General features: G+C 32.4%; 1 protein-coding gene across 2 annotated transcripts in view; it reads right to left on the reverse strand.

Moving 5' to 3' along the window:
• The window catches only part of LOC124368000 (peroxisomal acyl-coenzyme A oxidase 3-like), a 54,017-nt gene that overhangs the window by 18,509 nt on the left and 14,617 nt on the right, over positions 1-20,891 (reverse strand). For both annotated transcript variants that reach the window (XM_046825265.1, XM_046825266.1), the window contains exons 4-5: positions 19,276-19,428; positions 17,118-17,265 (exon numbers count right to left, since the gene is read on the reverse strand). In XM_046825265.1, coding sequence (XP_046681221.1) covers positions 17,118-17,265; positions 19,276-19,428 — 301 coding nt within the window. The remainder of the gene's footprint in view (positions 1-17,117; positions 17,266-19,275; positions 19,429-20,891) is intronic.

Consider the following 20,891-nt stretch of genomic DNA (forward strand, 5'->3'; position numbering starts at 1 on the left):
AAGATTATTACTCCTCCCTTATTTGATTTTTCTCTGCAAAAATATGATGTTACTCTGTAATTGTTAATATTAAGTCTGTCAATATCATGAGACCTCATGTCATGTTCAGATAAAACAATTATATGTAGATCTATTTCATCTAAAACAATTTGTAAAGGTTCAATTCTAGATTGTAAATTTTGAATATTTTGATGAAAAATTTTTATATTCTTATTTTTACCATTATTTTTTAAGTCGTAGTCTGGCTTTGAATGACTGAGGAGTTTAAAGAGTTAACAGATGACAATTCCTCCTCAAAGTGAACACTGATATCACTAGAACGATCTAATGACTCTCCACTATCACTTAATATAGAACTGGTGGTCAACTGCACTGGTCCTGCGTGTGGAATGTCATTTCTTTCTTCCAAGGTTGAAGAGTCATCCAAAGTCAAATCTGATGTTTGGTTTGTTTCTCGCTGCCTGTCGAATGATGCCTGATGAATGCTGATGATGTGTCTCAACTCCTTCAAAAAGTCTGCGTGTGAAAGTCCATTTCTTAAATTGTGGTTTGAATTTTCGTTGCAAGTTATTATCTGTATATGAGATCCCGTGGCTTGTTGAAACTTCATCACATTAGCTGCAAAATGTTCAATGGAAATTCTGTCCCTGACACACCCCATTGGGGAACAGATTAATTTCTTTAGACCTCTTTTCTTAAAGTCCTGTGTAAGTTCTTCAAATGCCAAGTTGTAATCCGTTAAATTTGGTTTGGTATAATATTGGGGTTTAGTTATTAAACCATAAACTGTAGCACCATTTTCTATCCTCTGGATTGAGAGGTGGTCAGAGACACAGTCAGAGGGTGCTGGTTTGCCAAATTGATCTTTGAACACTGTTGCTACTCCTGCACTTAAGCTTCTGATATTGTTCAAGTCCGCTGAAATACAATGAGCAAAAGCTACTTCCTTGTTGTATCGGTAGCTTTGGATTACATCCTCCATCTTCAGCTCATTAACGTGAATTGGCTTGAGATGTTCACCAACCTCATGAGACTTTTGCACAGAAGGTGAAGTGCATGTTGCAGCTCCCTTCGGAGGCACCAAGGGGGGAAAGTCAGCCATCGAGTTGATTTTAAAAATTTCCCTTCTTGTATTGGCTTTTGTTTTGATATTAGTAAGGTGCTGTATAATCATGAATGCCAATTTTCTCTTGCCCCTAAGATTCAAATGTAAACCCCGTCGTGAAAAGTGGATTTTTTTCAAATCGTCCAAATCAATAAGTTGAACAGTTTTCATTCTGACAGCAATTTCCTTTATATAATTATTGGCTAATGCTATTTCATCCTGAATAGGATCAGTTTTCTGAATGTCATAGCGAGGTGGGATCGTAGTAATTATAACTGGTCTGGCCTCACTAAGAATTTGGAGATCCCTCTCCATTGTCTCATATATCGATTTAAATAATTTTTTGACAACGTCATTGGATTCTGCTATTAAGACAAGTGGGTCACTGTGAGATTTTTTAGCATTACTGTAAACTTGTCCGACTGTGGCACCAGATGTAATTAGTCCGTTTACATACACCAAACCCTTACTGCAGGAGCCAATAATCTCAGGTAATTCTCGACCTTGACTGTCTGCAAACAACTCAATTTTTATCCTTTTCTCTAGACTTTTATTTCTTTTTTTATGCAGACTTTCATTGGAAACAGACCCCTTTTGCATATCTTTAGCTTTGCTAGACCCGTTTGTGGCGTTAATGGGATCATCGTGGAAACAGAGTCTTTTTTATTATAAATTTTGTCCAAAATGTCATATTGGTTAGATGTGGGGATTGCAAATTTAGTTAGTTTGCACTATTCCTATATATATTGCTTTTTCCAACAGTTCTCCACTGACCATCTCCATCCCTGTGGTTTTGTCCTGTTTTATTATCGTTCACATCTGGACACTTTGATTGTTCCCAGTAACAACTTTTGAATTGTACTTGGGTTAAATTGCAGGTGCTGGTCTCTGTAACACAAATAAGCTAGACAAGATCGTTTAGAAACAATGTCACTTTCACTTATCCTCATAAATCTTGAGCAGTTGGCGATGAAGTAAGACACTTTATTTGCAATTATTCCTCTAAACAGCCAGTCAACGAACAGACATAAATAAATTCCACAATCAAAAGTGTTGTGTTGTTGAGGGCATTGAATGTTTTCAAATTTAGCGTTTTCAAAGATCTTAAGTGTTGTAAATTTAGATATTATTTCTTTTGCTGCCTTTATATTATACTGTCCCATTGAATCAAAATGGTAAAAAGTGTTCACAGACCTTTGATAGAACAATAAGCTCCAGTGTGACCCAGCCACTGTGTTACTAGGTGCTGCATCATTTACTGGGATGAAAACATAGTTCACTTCCTGTAGGTTAAGCGATGATATTGTAAATTCCATATCAGGAAAGCACCTGATAGCATGACTAATAACAGGATTGATACATATTGTGCTAATGTCCAGTTCTTTCACACTGTAGTTCACAATATCTAGATACCGTTTAATTATGTCATCCTTCAGCCACTCATTGCCCAGCAGCTCAAGGCTAAAACTACTCTGATTTTGAGTTTGAGAAGCATTATCCTGTTTAGAGATGGATTTTTTAATTAAATTTTGTGGCTTATTGGGTTCAATTGAATCATTATTATTTGTAAAAAATGCATTTGACCTTAATACATATTCATCCAATTTCTTCTGAATCAATTTAATCTTGTTTTCTAGTACCAGTTTATCTTTGGTTAGTTGATTTATTTGTGACACATCATTGGATTTTTCACTCTCCAAATGGCAAATCAACTCATCTTTTTGCCTGTGTTCAATTTTACTTTTTTCTTGAAATATTCTCATTTGAGCCACAAATTTTTTTCAGAGTTCTCATTTATTTGTGATGCATTCAGAACATTCACTTCAAGTTCCTATATTTTATCCTCCAACTCCAATTCTCTTTTACTTTTTTTATTTTGTAAATCATGGAGTTTTTGTTTTAATTTCTCATTTTCTGAGAGTAATATGTTACCAGCCTCTGCCGCTAATGTCAAAGATGTTTCCAAGTCTTCATTAGCACTTAGATTGTAAATTTTTTCCTGCAGTTTGTCCATTTCTTCTGCCACAGAGACGCTGTCGTCCTCAGATTGGCAGTGTGAACAGATCCACGTTGATATTTCACCTTTATATAATTTATTATAATCTATATTGGACATCTGTACACATTTTACATGGTACCATGTCTGGCAAGCTCCCTTACAAAGTACAGCCTTGGTTTTAGCACCTATTCCACATTTACCACAGGGGAATTTCGTCATTTTAAATTTATTTTCTTCTCAATAGTTACAGACAAACAGATAATTAATCAAACAGTTATTGTGGGTTCAACATGTATATCTACAAATCGCTCAATTTCCCATAAAGAAACAGTTCAGTCTGATATTTTGTCAATATCACAGCAAAAGTCCAATGTAAACAAGCAGCAGACTACTAACTGTGTGACAGCTGAGTAAACAAACAGACTGCAGGTGGTCAGAGTTCAGTACAAGCAAGATGTCAGTCTGCCTGTATCCTAGTGTACTATCTTGTAGTGACTTGCTTGTAACCACAATGTTCAGTACACTGTCCACTTCCTGTTTAAATGGTTTTAATTAGAATGCTTTTCAGTTAAATTAAATATAAAAGCAGTTGAAGTGAGACAAAATAATCGCTATCACTTCTAATTACACCTTCAATTCAGTGATTTTAAGGCTCATAGGAGACAGTTCAGAAATGGAAAAAAAATGTGCTCTGGTTTGTGGCAATTGTAAGTATCTTGATTTACATCATATTTCTTGTATATAGCAAAACAAGGCAGAAATTATTAGCTCCTTATGTACTTAATACTTATCCTAAACTCCAGTGCACTACACCATATTAATTAAAACTGGTAAAATGTTAAAACTTGAATTTAAAAAAACACTTCAAACACTGTAAATAAATGTATGGACAATAACAGGTCCATCAAATCTATGTTATATTATTATTTATAAGTACATAAATATTTCATGATTGATGGTTTTATACTATTTGGTTTATTTGGCTTGCATCAATCTATTCTAAATTTTGATTATATTTAAAAATAAAATCTTTTCAAAGTAAAAAAAAATTCACACAGACAACAATTTTTTACACAGTGAGACAGCTCACTTGATATCAAAAATAAACTTATTCTATAAGATAAGAGGGTAAAATAAACAATTCTGGATTGCCTGTATGTGTTTGTATAGTAGCAGCATTGCAATATTTGCTTGTATTATTGTAAAGTTATCGTGAGATCGTTATGTACTGATATTCAATACACAATCAATTTAAATGTTAGATTCTCTTAAACCGATATACAAGGTGTATCATAACAGGGGACCAATATTTCAGAAATCGGTGGAGGATAACAAAACAGGAAAATAACTGAATGGAACATTTTTGAAAATGCTGTCAAACAAAGCATTTAAATTTGGTAAACATATCATTAGTTTAGTTACTTATTATTTTACAAAAAAGAAAAAGGTTCTCTTTTCCCCTCAAAAGTGGTGGTGGTCCAAAATCTTGGACATTGAATTTTATGAAAACTAAAATGTGACTAATTTAGAAAATTAGATTAGCAAAATTTGCAGAATTTTTTTACAGAAATAAATGAATCCAATTTGTAAGCTGATAAGATGTACCAAAATAGTAGAGTTTTATTTACGAGAACTGCAAAGACCATAAAGATGAAAATTTTCAATTTTCGGTCTTTTGCATTTTGTGTATTTTCCTGTTTATTTATATGTAAAAATTATGATTACCCAAATAATATTAAAAAAGTTATTGACATTTTAGTAATAACGTGCATAAGCATTTTCACAGTTCCTCAGCAACACTAAGCACTTGAAACAAAGGTCTATTTTACTTTTTATAATGCTTTATTTTGAGATAACCATTTTATTTTTTTGCTAAGCTGTTGGTACTACTGTAAAACTGCATAGCAGAAAGGTTGTATTGTTGTATCTACTTTCTGGTTGCTAAAAAAAATTGGCAAAAAAACAAACTATCCGATGGAAAAACAATCGGGGGGTCGTGGCCGTCTAACTGGTGCAGGCATCACAGAACTCCAGCTTTACTATGGCCTAGGAATAAGGCATAATACTCACAGATTACGAAACATGCAAAGAGCTGATTGGGCTGAGTATTTTCATCTCTCCTCTCATCCAATGAAACGCTAATGCACGAGCTATGTCCCAACGGTCCTGACAGTTGGTGTGTAAACTCAATAAGGCTGAAGATAGCCTTATTCCCCACAATTGTTATGGATCAAATATTCAGGGACCTCTTGAATCCCGAGCTATCAAAAAAATGTCTTGATGGTTGGACGCAAAACCCTTGCGAGAGCCTAAATAGTGTAGTCCAAGCCAGAATACCGAAATCCAACGTCGATGATAGCTACTCTGGTACTAGCCGTGTATGAAGGAATAGCTACTTTTAACAATGGAAACATGATAAGATGTAGACTATTAGAAACATTGGAAATATAACTGCATACAAATTATGAAAGCTCTTGATAAAAAAAACAAATCGCAGAAGCTGATAAAGCGATAGAAAAAATCCACAACAAAATTTGTCAGAAGCGGCAGTTGGCCAAAAGGAAATTTGAGGATATTTATGTAGCACAGGAAAACCCATATCAATCAGCTTATGGTGCAGGAATGTACTAAGTTAATCAAAACTGTTGTTTTCAATAGTATTACACTTTTAAATTGTTATTCCTGACAAAACGTGTTTTTCCTACTCATGTAGTTTTTTCTAACCATAGGCCCATAGGCGATATGAATTTTAAAAAATTCTTATTAGTGTTTGGACTGTTTTAGTTTGGACTTTTACATAATTAATTTAAATAGCAATTTGTATGCCTAGCATATAAAAGGAAAGAAATATGTAAAATTTGAAGTATTTACAAAAACATTATAAATATAAACAAAACTAAATACCGTATAAGACTTTTCTACTTAATTTGATCAGAATCTTCAAAACAAAACAAACAGTAAGTCTCTATTATTTACGGTTACTGAGAAACAGGTACATAAAGTTAATATTTAACATTGTAAGTATAGAGATATCCCAGTCTCATTAATTGGGTTAATAATGCATGGATCCTGAAGTAGAAACAGATTATTGTAAATTGTTATTATGTAACCTCTCTAGACTAAATATTCAAATTCACTACATCTGCCATTATGATTATAAGTAACTTAATTAATTATAGGTCTACAAAATGAAACACTCTCTCTCGAACCGCTAATATCTTATTTAAAATCAAACAATCCAATAATTATGTAGTTTTTATATCTGTGAAGCAATAAGATTAAACAAATATAATTAGACTTATATGACTAAACGAAGTAGTTTTCTTTGAAAACATAAGCCTTCATGAATAAAAAAAAATAAAACTATTTGAATATTATTGATCCAAAAGGAAAAGAGTACCAATGTTACCAAATACAAATTTTCTAGAAGAAAACATAATTGTTTGTACAGACAGACAGAAAAACATTCCTTTTTTTAGACATACATTCCATTGAGTTTATTTCTTGTTTTGGTGCTATGAATAGATTTCAGAAACATTTGTCATCCATTATGAAACATCCTGTATAAAATAGCTCATTTATATTATCTCTGACATAATGAATGGGTTTCATTAAAACAATTAGCCTATTATAAAAACAACTGACTAGTTAGTAAAAAATTGCTATATCCAAGTTTTACTCTTGTATAGCCATCTGTTGCACATACAATATGGAATGATTTGAATTTAGTTTTATATTTTCCTAGTAAGAAGCCTGGAACTGTGTGGTATAGTTCTTCACTATTTCTAATAAAAGAAAGTGGAGCCATCTATCTATCACCTGTTGATTACTATTATCACATCCAGCTAACAGATAAGGCTGATAAACCACAACACTGCCTCATGTTTGTGGCATTTCTAGCACACAAAACCCCTGTACACAAAAGAATCAAAGTTTCATATTTACTTATCAGTCAATATCAAGGAAAAAACTTATGAAAAATTTTTAAGATGCAAATGTTCTTTTAATTTTATTAATATGTATTACAATTAAAATTGTTTGATTGATTAATTGTCACATTTTATACTTCCATAAAATTGTGATGACGGATAAAGTTTCACAGACTTTATTAGTTAATTCTGAATAAATGTCACTTTTGCCTACATATTATTTATCGAGACAAAGACACAAAACTGAAATTCAAACCTGACCGAATCAGTCAACGGTCTGAAATATATTAGGACCACATAAATCACCTTTATTACTATGAGTTTTAATAAATATAATAGTTAAATCCGACCCTCTAAACAGTTAATTTTGTACTGAATTATCCGAAAAAAACCATAAAACTGTATTTTAGAAAACATCAGAAACAGTATGAATGTTGAGATTAGCTCCAGTCCACCTTCCTCTTAACGCAGCATCTACAGACTTGATTCCTGGAATCTGGAGCCATGTTCGTCTGGAGAGATTGAAAAAAAGTTGATGACGATGAAGAAGCTCAAAACAAACTATTAAAACTTTTTTGACATCAGAGATACCTAGTATTCTAGACCTAGACACCAACTGGCATTCTCATTGTTTCCTGATGAGACAATAAGAATGCCAATTCACCTGAATTGTACTATATTTTGTAATCTGGGTGTCTCTGATGTCGAACGATGTACATTGTTCATTTTGAGCTACTTCGTTGTCGACTTTCTTTCGACCTCTTCAGATTCCAGGAGTCAAGTCTGCAACAGCATCAGATTCCAGACACTGCGCTAAGAGGGAGGTGAACTGGAACTAATCTCAACATTCATATTAAATCAACCCTTGCCACAATGGTTTCGTTGTATGATCAGAAACAGCTTTAACAAATATAACTGTATTTTAATACACTGATTACGTTTTTACCTGTTAACTGACATATTTGGTATTGGTATGATTTAATAAAAAAATGCATGCTGTGGATTATAAGGATCACTAATACATGACAAAATAATAACTGATAAAATAATCTTCATAAAATTAATATACATACTATATACATCTTTTTAATGTTTTAAATGACCAATCATTGATTGATTTCATCCTGCATCAATTTACTGTGGTTTTACATTCTTAAGGATAATTTCCAACATATGTGTTCTAATTTAAAACCACTTACAACAATCACTTTAAATTTGCCATTTTCATATTAGACAATTAATATGAAAATCAAAACCCCTATTCCACCTAATCAAAAATAATGGTTTTTTTGTGGTGGATGAAGTGATGCATTCTCATGAGATATTTTATTGTACTATAATATAACGTTAATTACATAACACAGTAAAATCATGATAAAATATTAATGAAAAAATAAGTACTATTAAATCATTGGTTAAAAGACATATTTGCAACAGAATTAATCGAAACTATCATATAACATCTCATTAATATTAAAATAGGCATTTACCAGAAACAGCTCTTTAACAGTTTCGTCATATGTTGATTTAGGGAGATATCTCAAAGAATTTAGAATCTTATTATAGATTTATACACTCATGTACGAGGGTCGTCCATAAAGTAACCGCCGTTTGGGCGTGGCGCGATAAGTAGTGGGGGTAGCGCCGCCATTCTCACATCGGTGTGTGCAGCCGTTCAGTATGCTTCTAGCTGTGCAAGTGAGAGCATTGTGCGATCGCGCGTTCTTTTGTTACAACGTAAAAACATGAGCGCCGTGATAGAAAATCCCGCCAAGTGTGAGGTGCGTGGTGTAATAAGATTTCTGTGGTCGAAAAGTTACACAGCAGCTGAAATTCATCATGAATTGAGTGCGGTGGATGGCCCAAACTTAATGAGTGAAAGTGTAGTCCGTCAATGGGTTCGTTTTTTTTTTTAAATGGAAGAACGAACGTTCACGATGAAGACCGGAGTGGTAGGCCATCTATCGTCAGTGATGACTTGGTGAACAAAGTGGATGAGAAAATTCGCGAGTACCATCGCTTCACAATCTCGGGACTTTCAGATCATTTTCCTGAAATTTCTCGAAGCCCTGTGCAAGAGATAGTGACAGAAAAACTAGGCTATCACAAGTTTTAAGCTCGTTGGATTCCAAAAGTGCTCACCGATGATCACCAAATGAAAAGAATGAGTTCTGCCATAGACTTTCTTACTCGGTATGGTATGACATTGAAGGAGAAACATTTTTCAACAGGATCGTTACAGGAGATGAAACTTGGGTAGCCTATGTGAATGCCGAAACAAAACAACAGTTAATGCAATGGGGTCATACCGCTTCGCCAAGCAAGCCAAAGAAAGCTCGCCAATCTTTTTCAGCGAGAAAATTGTTGGCTACAGTTTTTGGGATGCTAAGGGCATCTTGCTCGTTGAATTTATGGAGCATGGTACGACCATTACAGCTGCATCTGACTGTGAAACCTTAAAACGGCTACGACGAGCGATTCAAAACAAGCGTCGTGGTCTTCTGACATCTGGTGTTGTGTTTGTCCATGACAACGCTCGCCCTCATACAGCTCAAAGAACAACAGAACTTTTGGAAAAGTTCAAATGGGACGTTTTTGACCACCCCCCCCCTATAGCCTGGATTTGGCTCCCAGTGATTTCCATCTTTTCCCGTACATGAAGCGGTGGCTTGCATCTCAGAGGTTTGCAAGTGATGAAGACCTTCAAAATGCTGTGACAGGTTGGCTACGTTCTCAGGCGGCAGATTTTTTTAAAGACGGAATTTCAAAAACTGTTAAAAGTATGATAAGTGCTTGAATTTGTATGGTGAATATGTAGAAAAGTAGAGAAAAGCTGTAGTTTTAACATTTATATAATAAACTTTTTGTATCTCAACTGGTTTACTTTTTATTTCAAAACGGAGGTTACTTTGTGGACGACCCTCATACAAAGAAATCTTTTTCAAACGTTGAATTACGATTAGGGAAAGTAAGAAGATTTCTGTGACAAGTTTGTGTCAGTGTTACAATTACTCCCAAAAAATGTGTATGAGTCATATTATTATTGGTCTCAGTCAGGTCATTATAAGCATGCTTTCTTGCCTTTAAATGTATAGTGTTTGTTTGTTGTTGATTTAAGACAAGTCCATTCAGTTGAAACCAATTTGAAAGTTCCTCTAGAGTTTTATTGATAGGCAAACTCAGATTTTTCGTGTTTTCGGTTATGAGAGCATTTGTGTCTTGTTCAAAAAGTGTGAAATCTCTGTTTGTGCAAGTGGTAAATAAATGCAAATAAAAAAAGATTGGTCTTACAATGGAGCCCTGTGAAACACCAAACAACACCCTTTACCATTTTGGTTTCAATTTGTTTGAATTTTCACTAACAACATATAACAATATAGTAACAATTGTTCTCTAGAAGAACTTGCCAGAAGAATACAGTTCAATGAATTTCAGTGAATTGTCTTTTATTTCTCTAATAATTAATTTACATAATAATAAATAGGTGGTCAACACAGTCAAAGGCTTTAAACAAATCACAGAATTCTCCAGCTGTTAACTGTGATCTATCCAAAACCAACATGAACCTAGCAACAAAAGAAGTTAAATCAGTATTTTTATTTTTCCTAAATCCAAATTTTTTATTACACAACAGATTGTTACTTTAATTAATTGTTGTTTGGTTGAGTCAATCTACAACCACCTCTCAAATACTTTTGATACATTATTTAAACCGAGGTAGGTCAAGGTCGTACGGTTGATGCTGATGATAACCTGATGCTCGCCCAAAAAAGTTTTACTTTTTCTATTAGTTTCTTATATTTTGTGTGTTACTAGATGTTTTGTATTCCTCATGTATTTAGTTTAATGTTTTATTTATTTAAAACATGTTTACAAAGTTCTCGTTATATACTGAAGTATCTTCACATTGAACTTGTACATAAAGGTATCACAATTTGTTTTAGTTCCTATTACTGTACAAACCAAAGTTTACAGTTTATGCAATAAAATAAGTTTTATTAAATCTTAATATTACAAAATATACAAACGATAAGATATATTATATTATCAAAAATTATATTACAAAATAAAAAAGCATATATATAAAAAAACATAGGAGAGTACCAATCAGTGTAATTGTATAGGTTTGTTTATTATAAAATTAAGCAATAACAAATATTCTGTCCAGAGTCAGTTACTCAATGAAGATATCAGTTTTATTTCTTGTGACCAATTAATCTGTATTGTCTATCTCCATTTGTACTCTATTATTAGAGTTGCAATGATTGCAGATTGCAACAGTTTACTCTCCACAAATGGGACCTATACATTTTTCACACTGACCATTGTAAACCAGTTTTTCTTTTTTCAGCCAAAAACCACACTTTACCCTCTCTCGGTTTCTCACAGGATCTGGTCTTGCTTCTTCTGTTCGTATTTCAAGATATTTTTTAAAATTGTAATCGGAGATAATTTTTCGGGCCATTGCTAGAAACCCTCTTAATAATATGTGGCTTGATTAGGTCTAGGTCCAAAATTTTGAGAAAGTTTGAGAAAATTTTCTCCCATGTTGCCATTTCGTATAACTTGGGTATTGATTCCACCAATATCAAGAATAGAGTAAATTACGCATAGAGGCGGCCATCTAAACTTAATTGGAAGCATAATTGGACATTAAGCCCTCCCTTGGTACTCAGAAATTCTTTATTGACAGACAGAATAACACTTTAAAATAGCGTACTGCTATAAAGTAAATAATTTCTGGTTTAATAAGGTCTCCTGTCTCTACATTGATTATGTCAGAATCTTGCACAGACGATCAGGATGACATTTTGATACCTCTTTGGTACATAGAAGATGACCTTACAGTTCTCTTGTAGTGCAAAAAGACTGCTGTGTAAACTTTGTTTTGTGTTCATTACCTCTGGAGGCAGTTCTCGTTTTTTCTTTAGAATCACTACTATATTCAAGTTATTTTCATTTAGCAACTCATTGACTGTGCCATTTCCTCTAAAACCCGAATCGGAAAAATGACTGTGTCATTTGTCCTTAAACATGAATCGGGAAAATGACTGGCACTTCTTCTAAAATCTGAATCGGGGAAAAGGACTCCACACTTCCAAAACAGTTGTACCATTTCTAGCTTCCTCAATCAATCCAGGTGGATGAGGGACAATGTTTATACTAGCTTAGTGTCTTCTCTGGTTGGGCTTATAAATATTCCATCTGGTTTCCAAGGTCACGACTGTGTTGTCAACATTTTCTTTGGCCTAGTCTTCGACTGCCGATTGTTCACAATCACTATTGCGGACACTGTTTATGACCTCGTCAACCTCAGTCGCCAGACGAATTTTCACCTCAGACTGAAACATCTCTTTCTGAATCCTCTTGTACCCATTACACTATTACATTGTCATTCAAACATGGTACCAAACACAAAATAAAAGCCTAAAACTGAAAAAAACCTACACAAAGCAAAAGAATTAATCGGTAAAAAATGGAACGCTGATAGTCAACAGGTAAGCGCTTCACTCATTGCCGCGTACAACAGGATAACAAAAATACATTACACATTTTGAAGGTCAAATATCTGCGTGGCTGCTCATCCTTTACACTTATGACAATCTGAATGACAGCTACTCACAATTACTAATCGATATTTCTTTACAATCGATTTAAGAAGCAAAGCAACATTCCAAGTGATTGCAATTCTCACCCCTCGACCACCCTCAGTTTAAAAGAGCAATTGGATGATAATTGGAGATCTCTTCAATTGAACCTTTTTTGTAAAATTAAGGTTTTATTTGGGTTTGCAGTTGGGAATATTGCAGTAATAAAGACTTGATTCAAAATGAATGTCAGTTTCGGACAGATCACCTTTAATGAAAATTTCAGTAAAAACGTTTAACTATCAGTTGAATAACAGTCTCAGTCATATGAGAAACTGCTATTCAAATTGACAATGATTTGTTGAACTTCTTTAATTGTAGCAAAATCAAATACAGTTAACCCAGCCATATTTTCACTAGTTTGGTTACGTTGAGTGACATTAAATTTGGATACATTTAGCCTATCAACTATCGTGGGAATTTATGATTTTTGTCAAGATTTGAGGATTATTAATTTTCAAACCATTGACTCAAAATTATTTAAATTAAATTAATTTAAATTAATTATTATATTAAAATAAAAATAATTTTATCATAATTCATGAAGACACTATTAATTTCATTTTTTAATATGGCCAAAGTTGCTTTTGAGTTGTTCTTAGAATTGCAAATAAGTTTGTAATTTGCCATTTTTAACCATCTTTACAACCTCCTTAAAGATATTTTTTTACAAAATAAAAAAACATTAATATTAGCCTACTTGTTTTAACCAATTTACATAGTTTCCTTTTTCATCCCACTTACAAACTTGTTTTGAATTTCATTATCCAATTTAGTATTTTAGTTTTCTTTGACTTCTTACTTTTTATTGGAATAAAATATTCTTTCATACATAGCACAAATTTATTTACAAATGGGTTGTAACTGGTGTTCACCGAATCACAATATACAAGTTCTGATGTTAACTTATTTAAAAATTATACTTTGTCAACGTCATCATAAATTCTGGTCTTAAACTGATTTTTGTCTAAACAAGACCTTAGTGGTAACTAAATTAACAAAGCATTGTGGTCTGACATTGAGAGGTCTATATTTAAAACTATGTATTACTCATAGTTAGAGCTCGTTAGTGAATAATTAATGCAACTGGTAGAGTTATATGTAATTCTTGAAGACTCAAAATTACCTCCATGTTTCCTCTACAGCTACCCTTTTTCATGGCCCTTATAAAGATTTGCTCTCTCCCAAATCAGTTTAACCAATTATTTGGTTTATCTTTGATTTTAAGAATGTTTGTTTGTTTAAGATTGGTTAAGTAAAAGTTCTTAGGCCTTGAAACAACTATTTATGTTGGTTTATTAAGTATTAATTTAATCTCCATACAATTAATGTCTAATCTAATAACATAGTGTCTTTGTTATATAAAGGACTTTGATAAATCTGGATTTTTTCTTTTACTTATTAAGTTCCTCTACATTGTAATTATGATAGTATAATAAGCAAATAAAAAACTTTATAATTGGTATTTCAGACAGGTCAATCATGTAAATATAGAAACGAGTTAGTCTTAGTAGTGATTGACCTTGAGGAACACCATGTACAAGTTTCTCCATATTGATGTTTATTTACTTGAATGTTCATTTATTATATAGTCCTCTGCTCTGTATTTTTAGTTTTGATTCTATGCAGGTATTTATAAGATAATTTTGAGATTACAGAATGATTATTTACATAAATAAAGGACCTAGATAGATAAAGGTCCCGCATTAAATTCCTGCAGTAGTCGGGGAGGTATCAAAAGCCAACACTATATCATTTACAAACAAATATAGGCTATGTATATCAGTTTTTCCTGTAAAAAAAAACCAAACTGTAACAAAAAGTAAAGTATTTTACTAGGCTTAAAAATCTTTGCAATCTGAAATGAAAAGCTTAGAAAGAAAGTCTTTGTATATATAACTTAGTAATGAACATGTCTACAATTGGTCATTTCTTTTCGAAAATAATTTGGATGAAAATGCATTTAACTTTTTAGAGTTTTCAGAGTTTTAGTCCTGAGCTTGTTAGGAAAGTTCTGAACAATGATTCCTTGATTGGATGATCTTAAAATCAAAGTTTAATGTCATCCTATTCTTTGTCATCTTCAAATAAGAGGTGTAAAATATAGTTGACTAAGAAGGTAACGGTAATAAAACTTAAAAGGATACTATTTTACTTCATTGACAATCCAAAATGGATGAAAAAAAATCAGTATACTCACATATATCACTGCCAGACCTTTTCCAAAATACAAAATATATTAGAAAGAAGCAAGTATACTAGAACCTAATTTTTGAAATATAACTGTATCTAAAACTTTATATTTATTATTACAGTTCTTTTTTACATCTCAGTACAATAAAGAAGTAAAATTCAAATAGCAAATGTGGCACTGTTTTATATGAAACTGCAAAACATTCTAAACAGTTTTTTCTTACATAACACATTGAATTTCAAATGACAGCTTCAAAAATATTTGACCTGGTATAAATCTTTGTCAAAAATAAAAACCTATAATAATTCTTTAAAACTAACATTGAACTTCTATAAGTAAAATTACTAGACAGAAGAGAACAAAGAGACCCAAGAAAATTAATAATAAAAATTTAAAGTACTTTTCACTGGAGTAAATTTACGTCAATATTCTGAATTTTCATATTTCGTGGATGAAATATTAAAAAACAAGAGTTAATGATGTGAATGGAAACAATAAGGACTAATAAAAATATTATTGAATTTCCAATAGAAATTTAAATTCCAAAACAAGTGATATTAAACTGACAAAATATAACATATTAGCAATGTGATTCATTTGGGCCTAAATATTGTTATACCAGTAAAATTACTTTAAGAATTTTTAAATGTATGTAACTACCACAAATCTGGTCCATAAGTCTGTTGTCATTTGAAGGACATATATTGTCGTTTCCATTTTTGTTTTTACAACGCTTGTAGTTGTTAACCTGACTAGTCCAGCACGTATTGATTTGTAATATCAAGCAGTTGAAAGATCAATTTCAATTAAAATTTGAAATCCTGCACTCCAAGAGTATTTGCAACCAAATTTGTAAATCAGTGTTTTTCTACACACTCAGTTTTTGCTATGTATACTCAAACCAAGAGTATGTTCTTAGACCAGCAAAGAAACAATTTTGAGCGTCTGTTGTACATCCATAGAACTGTTAATGTGTTTATAATAAAGTTGTATTATCATTCCACTAGTTTTAATTCACTAAAACATTTTGACAACTTATTTTTTAGTGACTCCAAGAAATAATTATTTACTGTAATTAATTTTGATACTAATCAATAACTATATTGGATACAGGATAAAATAATGCGTGTACTTTCAATTCTTACATATATTTATAAATAAGTGATTCTTACTATGGTACTAACTATTACTAGAAAAGTACCATGAATTTAAAGTTTACCAGTAATCATACTTGGGTCAACAACCGATTTAATTTCTAACTTGTCACTATAAATAGAGTATTATAGTACTTGTCCAATCAGTATTATTCAAACCAAGATAGAAACACAATACCACTATTGCTTACATCTTAGAGAAAACTCTTGTATATTCTTAACAATTAATAAAAAACAAAAAACAAAACACTTTAAAAGAAAAATATGAATCTGGGAAAAAGTAAGAAGGTGAGGGTCTTAAATCTGAATTTTGATGTTTTCTGGATAAAAAACTTAACAAAACAAAAATGTTTTAATAATACATAAAAGGATGGAAAAATTGTATTTCAGAGAAGAATTTCTATTGAGCGCATTGAAGTGTTCATTCATCTAATCTCCAAATAGAGGTGTGAAAGTGTTGTAAAAGAGTACTGCCGGTGTGGGCTTATCTTTGGGGTCACTGATAACCTGATTCTACTCTAGACAGTGTTTGAACAGGTGATTGGAAACTTACCTAGAATGCCCAAACAGCACTTGGGCAGTAAAAGTGATCAAATAGTTTACAGCTAGTGTAGGCTTATCTCTGGAGTCACTGATAACCTTGTTCTACTCTAAACAGTGTTTGGACAAGTGATTGGACACACTTACCAAGACTGCCCAAACAGCACTTGGGCAGTAAAAGTGATCAAATAGTTTACAGCTAGTGTAGGCTTATCTCTGGAGTCACTGATAACCTTGTTCTACTCTAAACAGTGTTTGGACAAGTGATTGGACACACTTACCAAGACTGCCCAAACAGCACTTGGGCAGTAAAAGTGATCAAATAGTTTACAGCTAGTGTAGGCTTATCTCTGGAGTAACTGATAACCTTGTTCTACTCTAAACAGTGTTTGGACAAGTGATCGGAAATTTACCTAGAATGCCCACCCAGCACTTGACCGGTGAAAGTGTTGAAATCGTTTGCAGCCATTGTGGGGTTATCTCTGGAAATCACTGATAACCTTGTTCTACTCTAGACAGTGCTTGAACAGGTGATTGGACACACTTACCAAGACTGCCCACCCAGCACTTGGCCGCCTCAAAGTCGGGTGTGTGGAGAACAAATGACTCCGTGGTTGGGTCGTACCGGGCCTCCGTGCGCATCGACTTGGTGTTAGTCCCATGGGAGAACTCAGTAAGGGCAAAGCATCCCGTCAACTATGGGCAGATTGTGTCACTTTTCCATAAACAACATTACGGGAAAACATTACAAAAGAATCACTTATATATACACAATAGCATGGTGTCAAACCTATCTTTCTCAGACATTGAAAATATTTTTCAGGGGAACAAAAGCAATTTTACAATTCCATAAGTTTTAATTCTATTATGCTGGTATACCTTTATATTTTAACCAATGGAATGGATTTTTAATATGCTATATACATTAACTTTATTACTTAAAATTTTTATGCATTTATTCAATATTAAATTTTGATATTAGTTTAAAATTATTCTAAACAATTTTATTAGTGATCAGATGTGCATCTACTTAGAATGTAATATCTTATTAAAATATTTTACGTACATATACATATACACACACACACATATATATATATATATCTCTCCCGAAAAACGCAATCTAATTCTAAATATTACTTCACAAACAATAACAATCCTTGTATGTATAAAAAAATCATGATTTTTATAAATAACTAGAATGTACAAAGTTACTTTTGTATTAAAATGTATCTTTTGAATCAAAAATAAAGTCCATTAAAATATAATAACATAAATTAGTTTTAAAATTTGCTATGTACAGGACATCTCTTTCCATATTATTTTTGTTACTGTAAAATAAAAATTAAATTACTTATTATAAATTAAATCTCCCTTTCAACGTGAAATAGGAAATTAACTTAAAATTTATTGATTTTACTTAATACTCTTATATTATTTTATTTCAATAATGATATAAACTTTGCACTGTTAAATAACAATGTCTCCCTCAGAGTCTTATATCTCATTATAAGTAACCATTTAATACACCTTTATGTTTTTAATAAGTATATTCTAAACAAAAATCATATAGAAATGAATATTGAGTTGGTATTGTAAGAAACTGCAAATATTAAATTTTTAAGACGTTGAAATCTCTATAGTAATAATTTAATTTTGAAGTAATATTGTTATAGACTTTTTACTTCATGTTTGATATATCAGTATTAAAATAGTCTTCAGTATTAATGCCATTTAACTTTTCGAGTCAACTTTGTAATTGATTTTTTCTTCAGACACACAACAGACTGCTATAAGTAAGAATTAGTTTAACAAAATATCTGAAACATAAAAATTGAGTTTATAATGGACTGATTGTATCTTAAATGTAAGTTTTCATTATAATTCCATAGAATTTTACAGTATAAATAACGATATATATTTAGACCCAGTCTAGTACCAGTGTATTATTACCATGTTATTATCAATGCACAATGCACTGATAAGATACATTTGTTTTATTTCACTACCTGAACTGAATATAATAGAATTGTCAATTGAGTAAATGGTTGAAATAGAAAATTATATTCCTTTACATTTCATATATTAGAAACAATACCTCATGATAAATAAAAATACTTGACATTATAAAATATAAATAACTTTCTGCTCTTTGTATGAATAGTTTACCCATAAATCAATAATTTTAACTCATATCACAGTTTTCCCAGGGTATTTGTGTACTTACCAGTTAGTGATGAAAATTTTAAATATTACTATTGTGAAATTTCAAAGCAGTGTATTATATTATTTTGAAAATCTAAACTGTCAATTCAAAGATTTTATGCATTAACTTAAAAGACTAATAAGAGAAATGTTCATATTGCATACGTTTGCATGGACTCCCTTTCTCAAACAATACATTCGTTGGTGCAAGGACAGTTCTGAGAATTGCTGTGATGGGGGCAAGGTCGAAGGAGTGGCGGTTAGTGTCGGGTAGCAGGAATTACAATAAAGATCACATTTGTAGAATTGATAAATATGTCCAAAATCCATTGAAATCATCAATAATAAACTTTTAACAAAGTGTTCTATGAAAATTGTAATATTTTTCATTTAATAGTAATGGTCCATAATATGAATTATGAAACATTCAAACCACAGAACATGCATAACATGATGAAAATACCAGTCTCAATTTCGAAATATACTAAAACACAAACTCACTTCTGGTTCACTTTTCTCGCAGGCCTCAAAGAACTTGAAGTGCCTGTCAGTACCCATTCCCAGCATGGAGTTTTGGAACATGTTGAAGGTCAGTTGCACTTTAAGCGCCAAAGAGGGAGAATAGCTGAACAATACTGTAGTCACTGCGATGAACTGAAACAACATATATTATATAGGCATTACACATTTACTTTTTATACCATAAATTGTGAATTAACAAGTTAATTTGTTATTAAATCAATCAAAACAGTTTTTTTCTGGACATTTGCCCTTGTTCAGAAATCAGTAACACTACGTTTCGAGATCTGCAATCTGATCTCTCCTTCAGGTAAATAACTAGGTCTCTGGTAGTTTATCCAAAATGGATTCTAGGTGAATTAATAAATATGGCCTAAATTACAAACAGCCCCTGATATTGTTTCCATCCATCATAATTCGCTGCATGGACCCCCATGATACTAAACCAATCTCAAAAGGTTTTCATTCCGATTTTAGTGTAGGGTGGAAGTAACCAATGCTAAATCTAACATTCCTTGATAAATGTTTTCATTTGATTTTTATAAACTGTACACATATAAAACGTACAATTTAACTTACTGTTAAGGTTATCAATAAAAGTCAGATGCAGAAAGACAGAGAGACCCAGTACTCATACGCTATAGCTCTGACAAACTCTTAAATATTGTAAAAAGTGAGTAAGAGAAGGGTCAGTACAATCCGTGGTAGGAATTACACATGAATGGAGCTCTGTTTGAAGTAAGGTGTGAATCTATGTTATTTTATAACTAAAAAATACAGTCCACTATTTACACCTTGCTACGATTGGCTTTCCTTGACATTTTTAATAACAATTTTTTTAAGATTTCTTAAAACAATAATGTTTTTAGCTGCTTATTCAAATATTAACGAACTTTGTAAACAAAGCTGGAGTACTGCCAAAACTATGGTCGGACTTTAGGAAAAGATCACAGTACTTGCACTGATCTAACCCACCTCTGCTGAGTGACATGACCAGGCGCGCACCCATGGGGGGGGGGGGGGTACTAAAGAAAAAAAATTACATTCTGTTTTACTCATACTGAATTCTGGTTTGCGAGAGTTACATTTCACTACAACTACGAAATAAATAGCTGCATTCTTATTCTTAAGAAATGCACAAAAAAAATAAACAAAACATATTTTATATATTCCAAACTCCTCAAAGGAACATTTCTCATGCGCGCTTGCTTTGTTTGTTTGTGGTGGCGGGTGGTAGAAAACCGGTTTCCCCCTTCCACAACCCAACTTCGTGTGGCCAGCAGCAAGCCTCGCCTTCCGCTTTCTGAGGTCTGTGTCAGTGTTTGCCTCATGTTCTTTGATCGCGTTACCGTAAAGTAATTTGTTATGAGTTTTTATTAGTGACAGAGATTACAAATGCAAGTGTTCAGTGTCTAATCTTATGTTTCACTACGAAACGGCTTTTGTTGGACTACTTTGGCATACTGACCAAGACCCAAAAAGACTCAATTTTGTTTTGTAAGACAGCTTATATAAAAATATTTTGTCAACATAAAACCTAAAATCTTATTTAATCTGCTGTGTTTTATTATTCATCCCTATAGTCCCTACACAAAACT

Source organism: Homalodisca vitripennis, chromosome 8, assembly GCF_021130785.1.
Source record: "Homalodisca vitripennis isolate AUS2020 chromosome 8, UT_GWSS_2.1, whole genome shotgun sequence".
Taxonomy (NCBI): Eukaryota; Metazoa; Arthropoda; class Insecta; order Hemiptera; family Cicadellidae; genus Homalodisca; species Homalodisca vitripennis.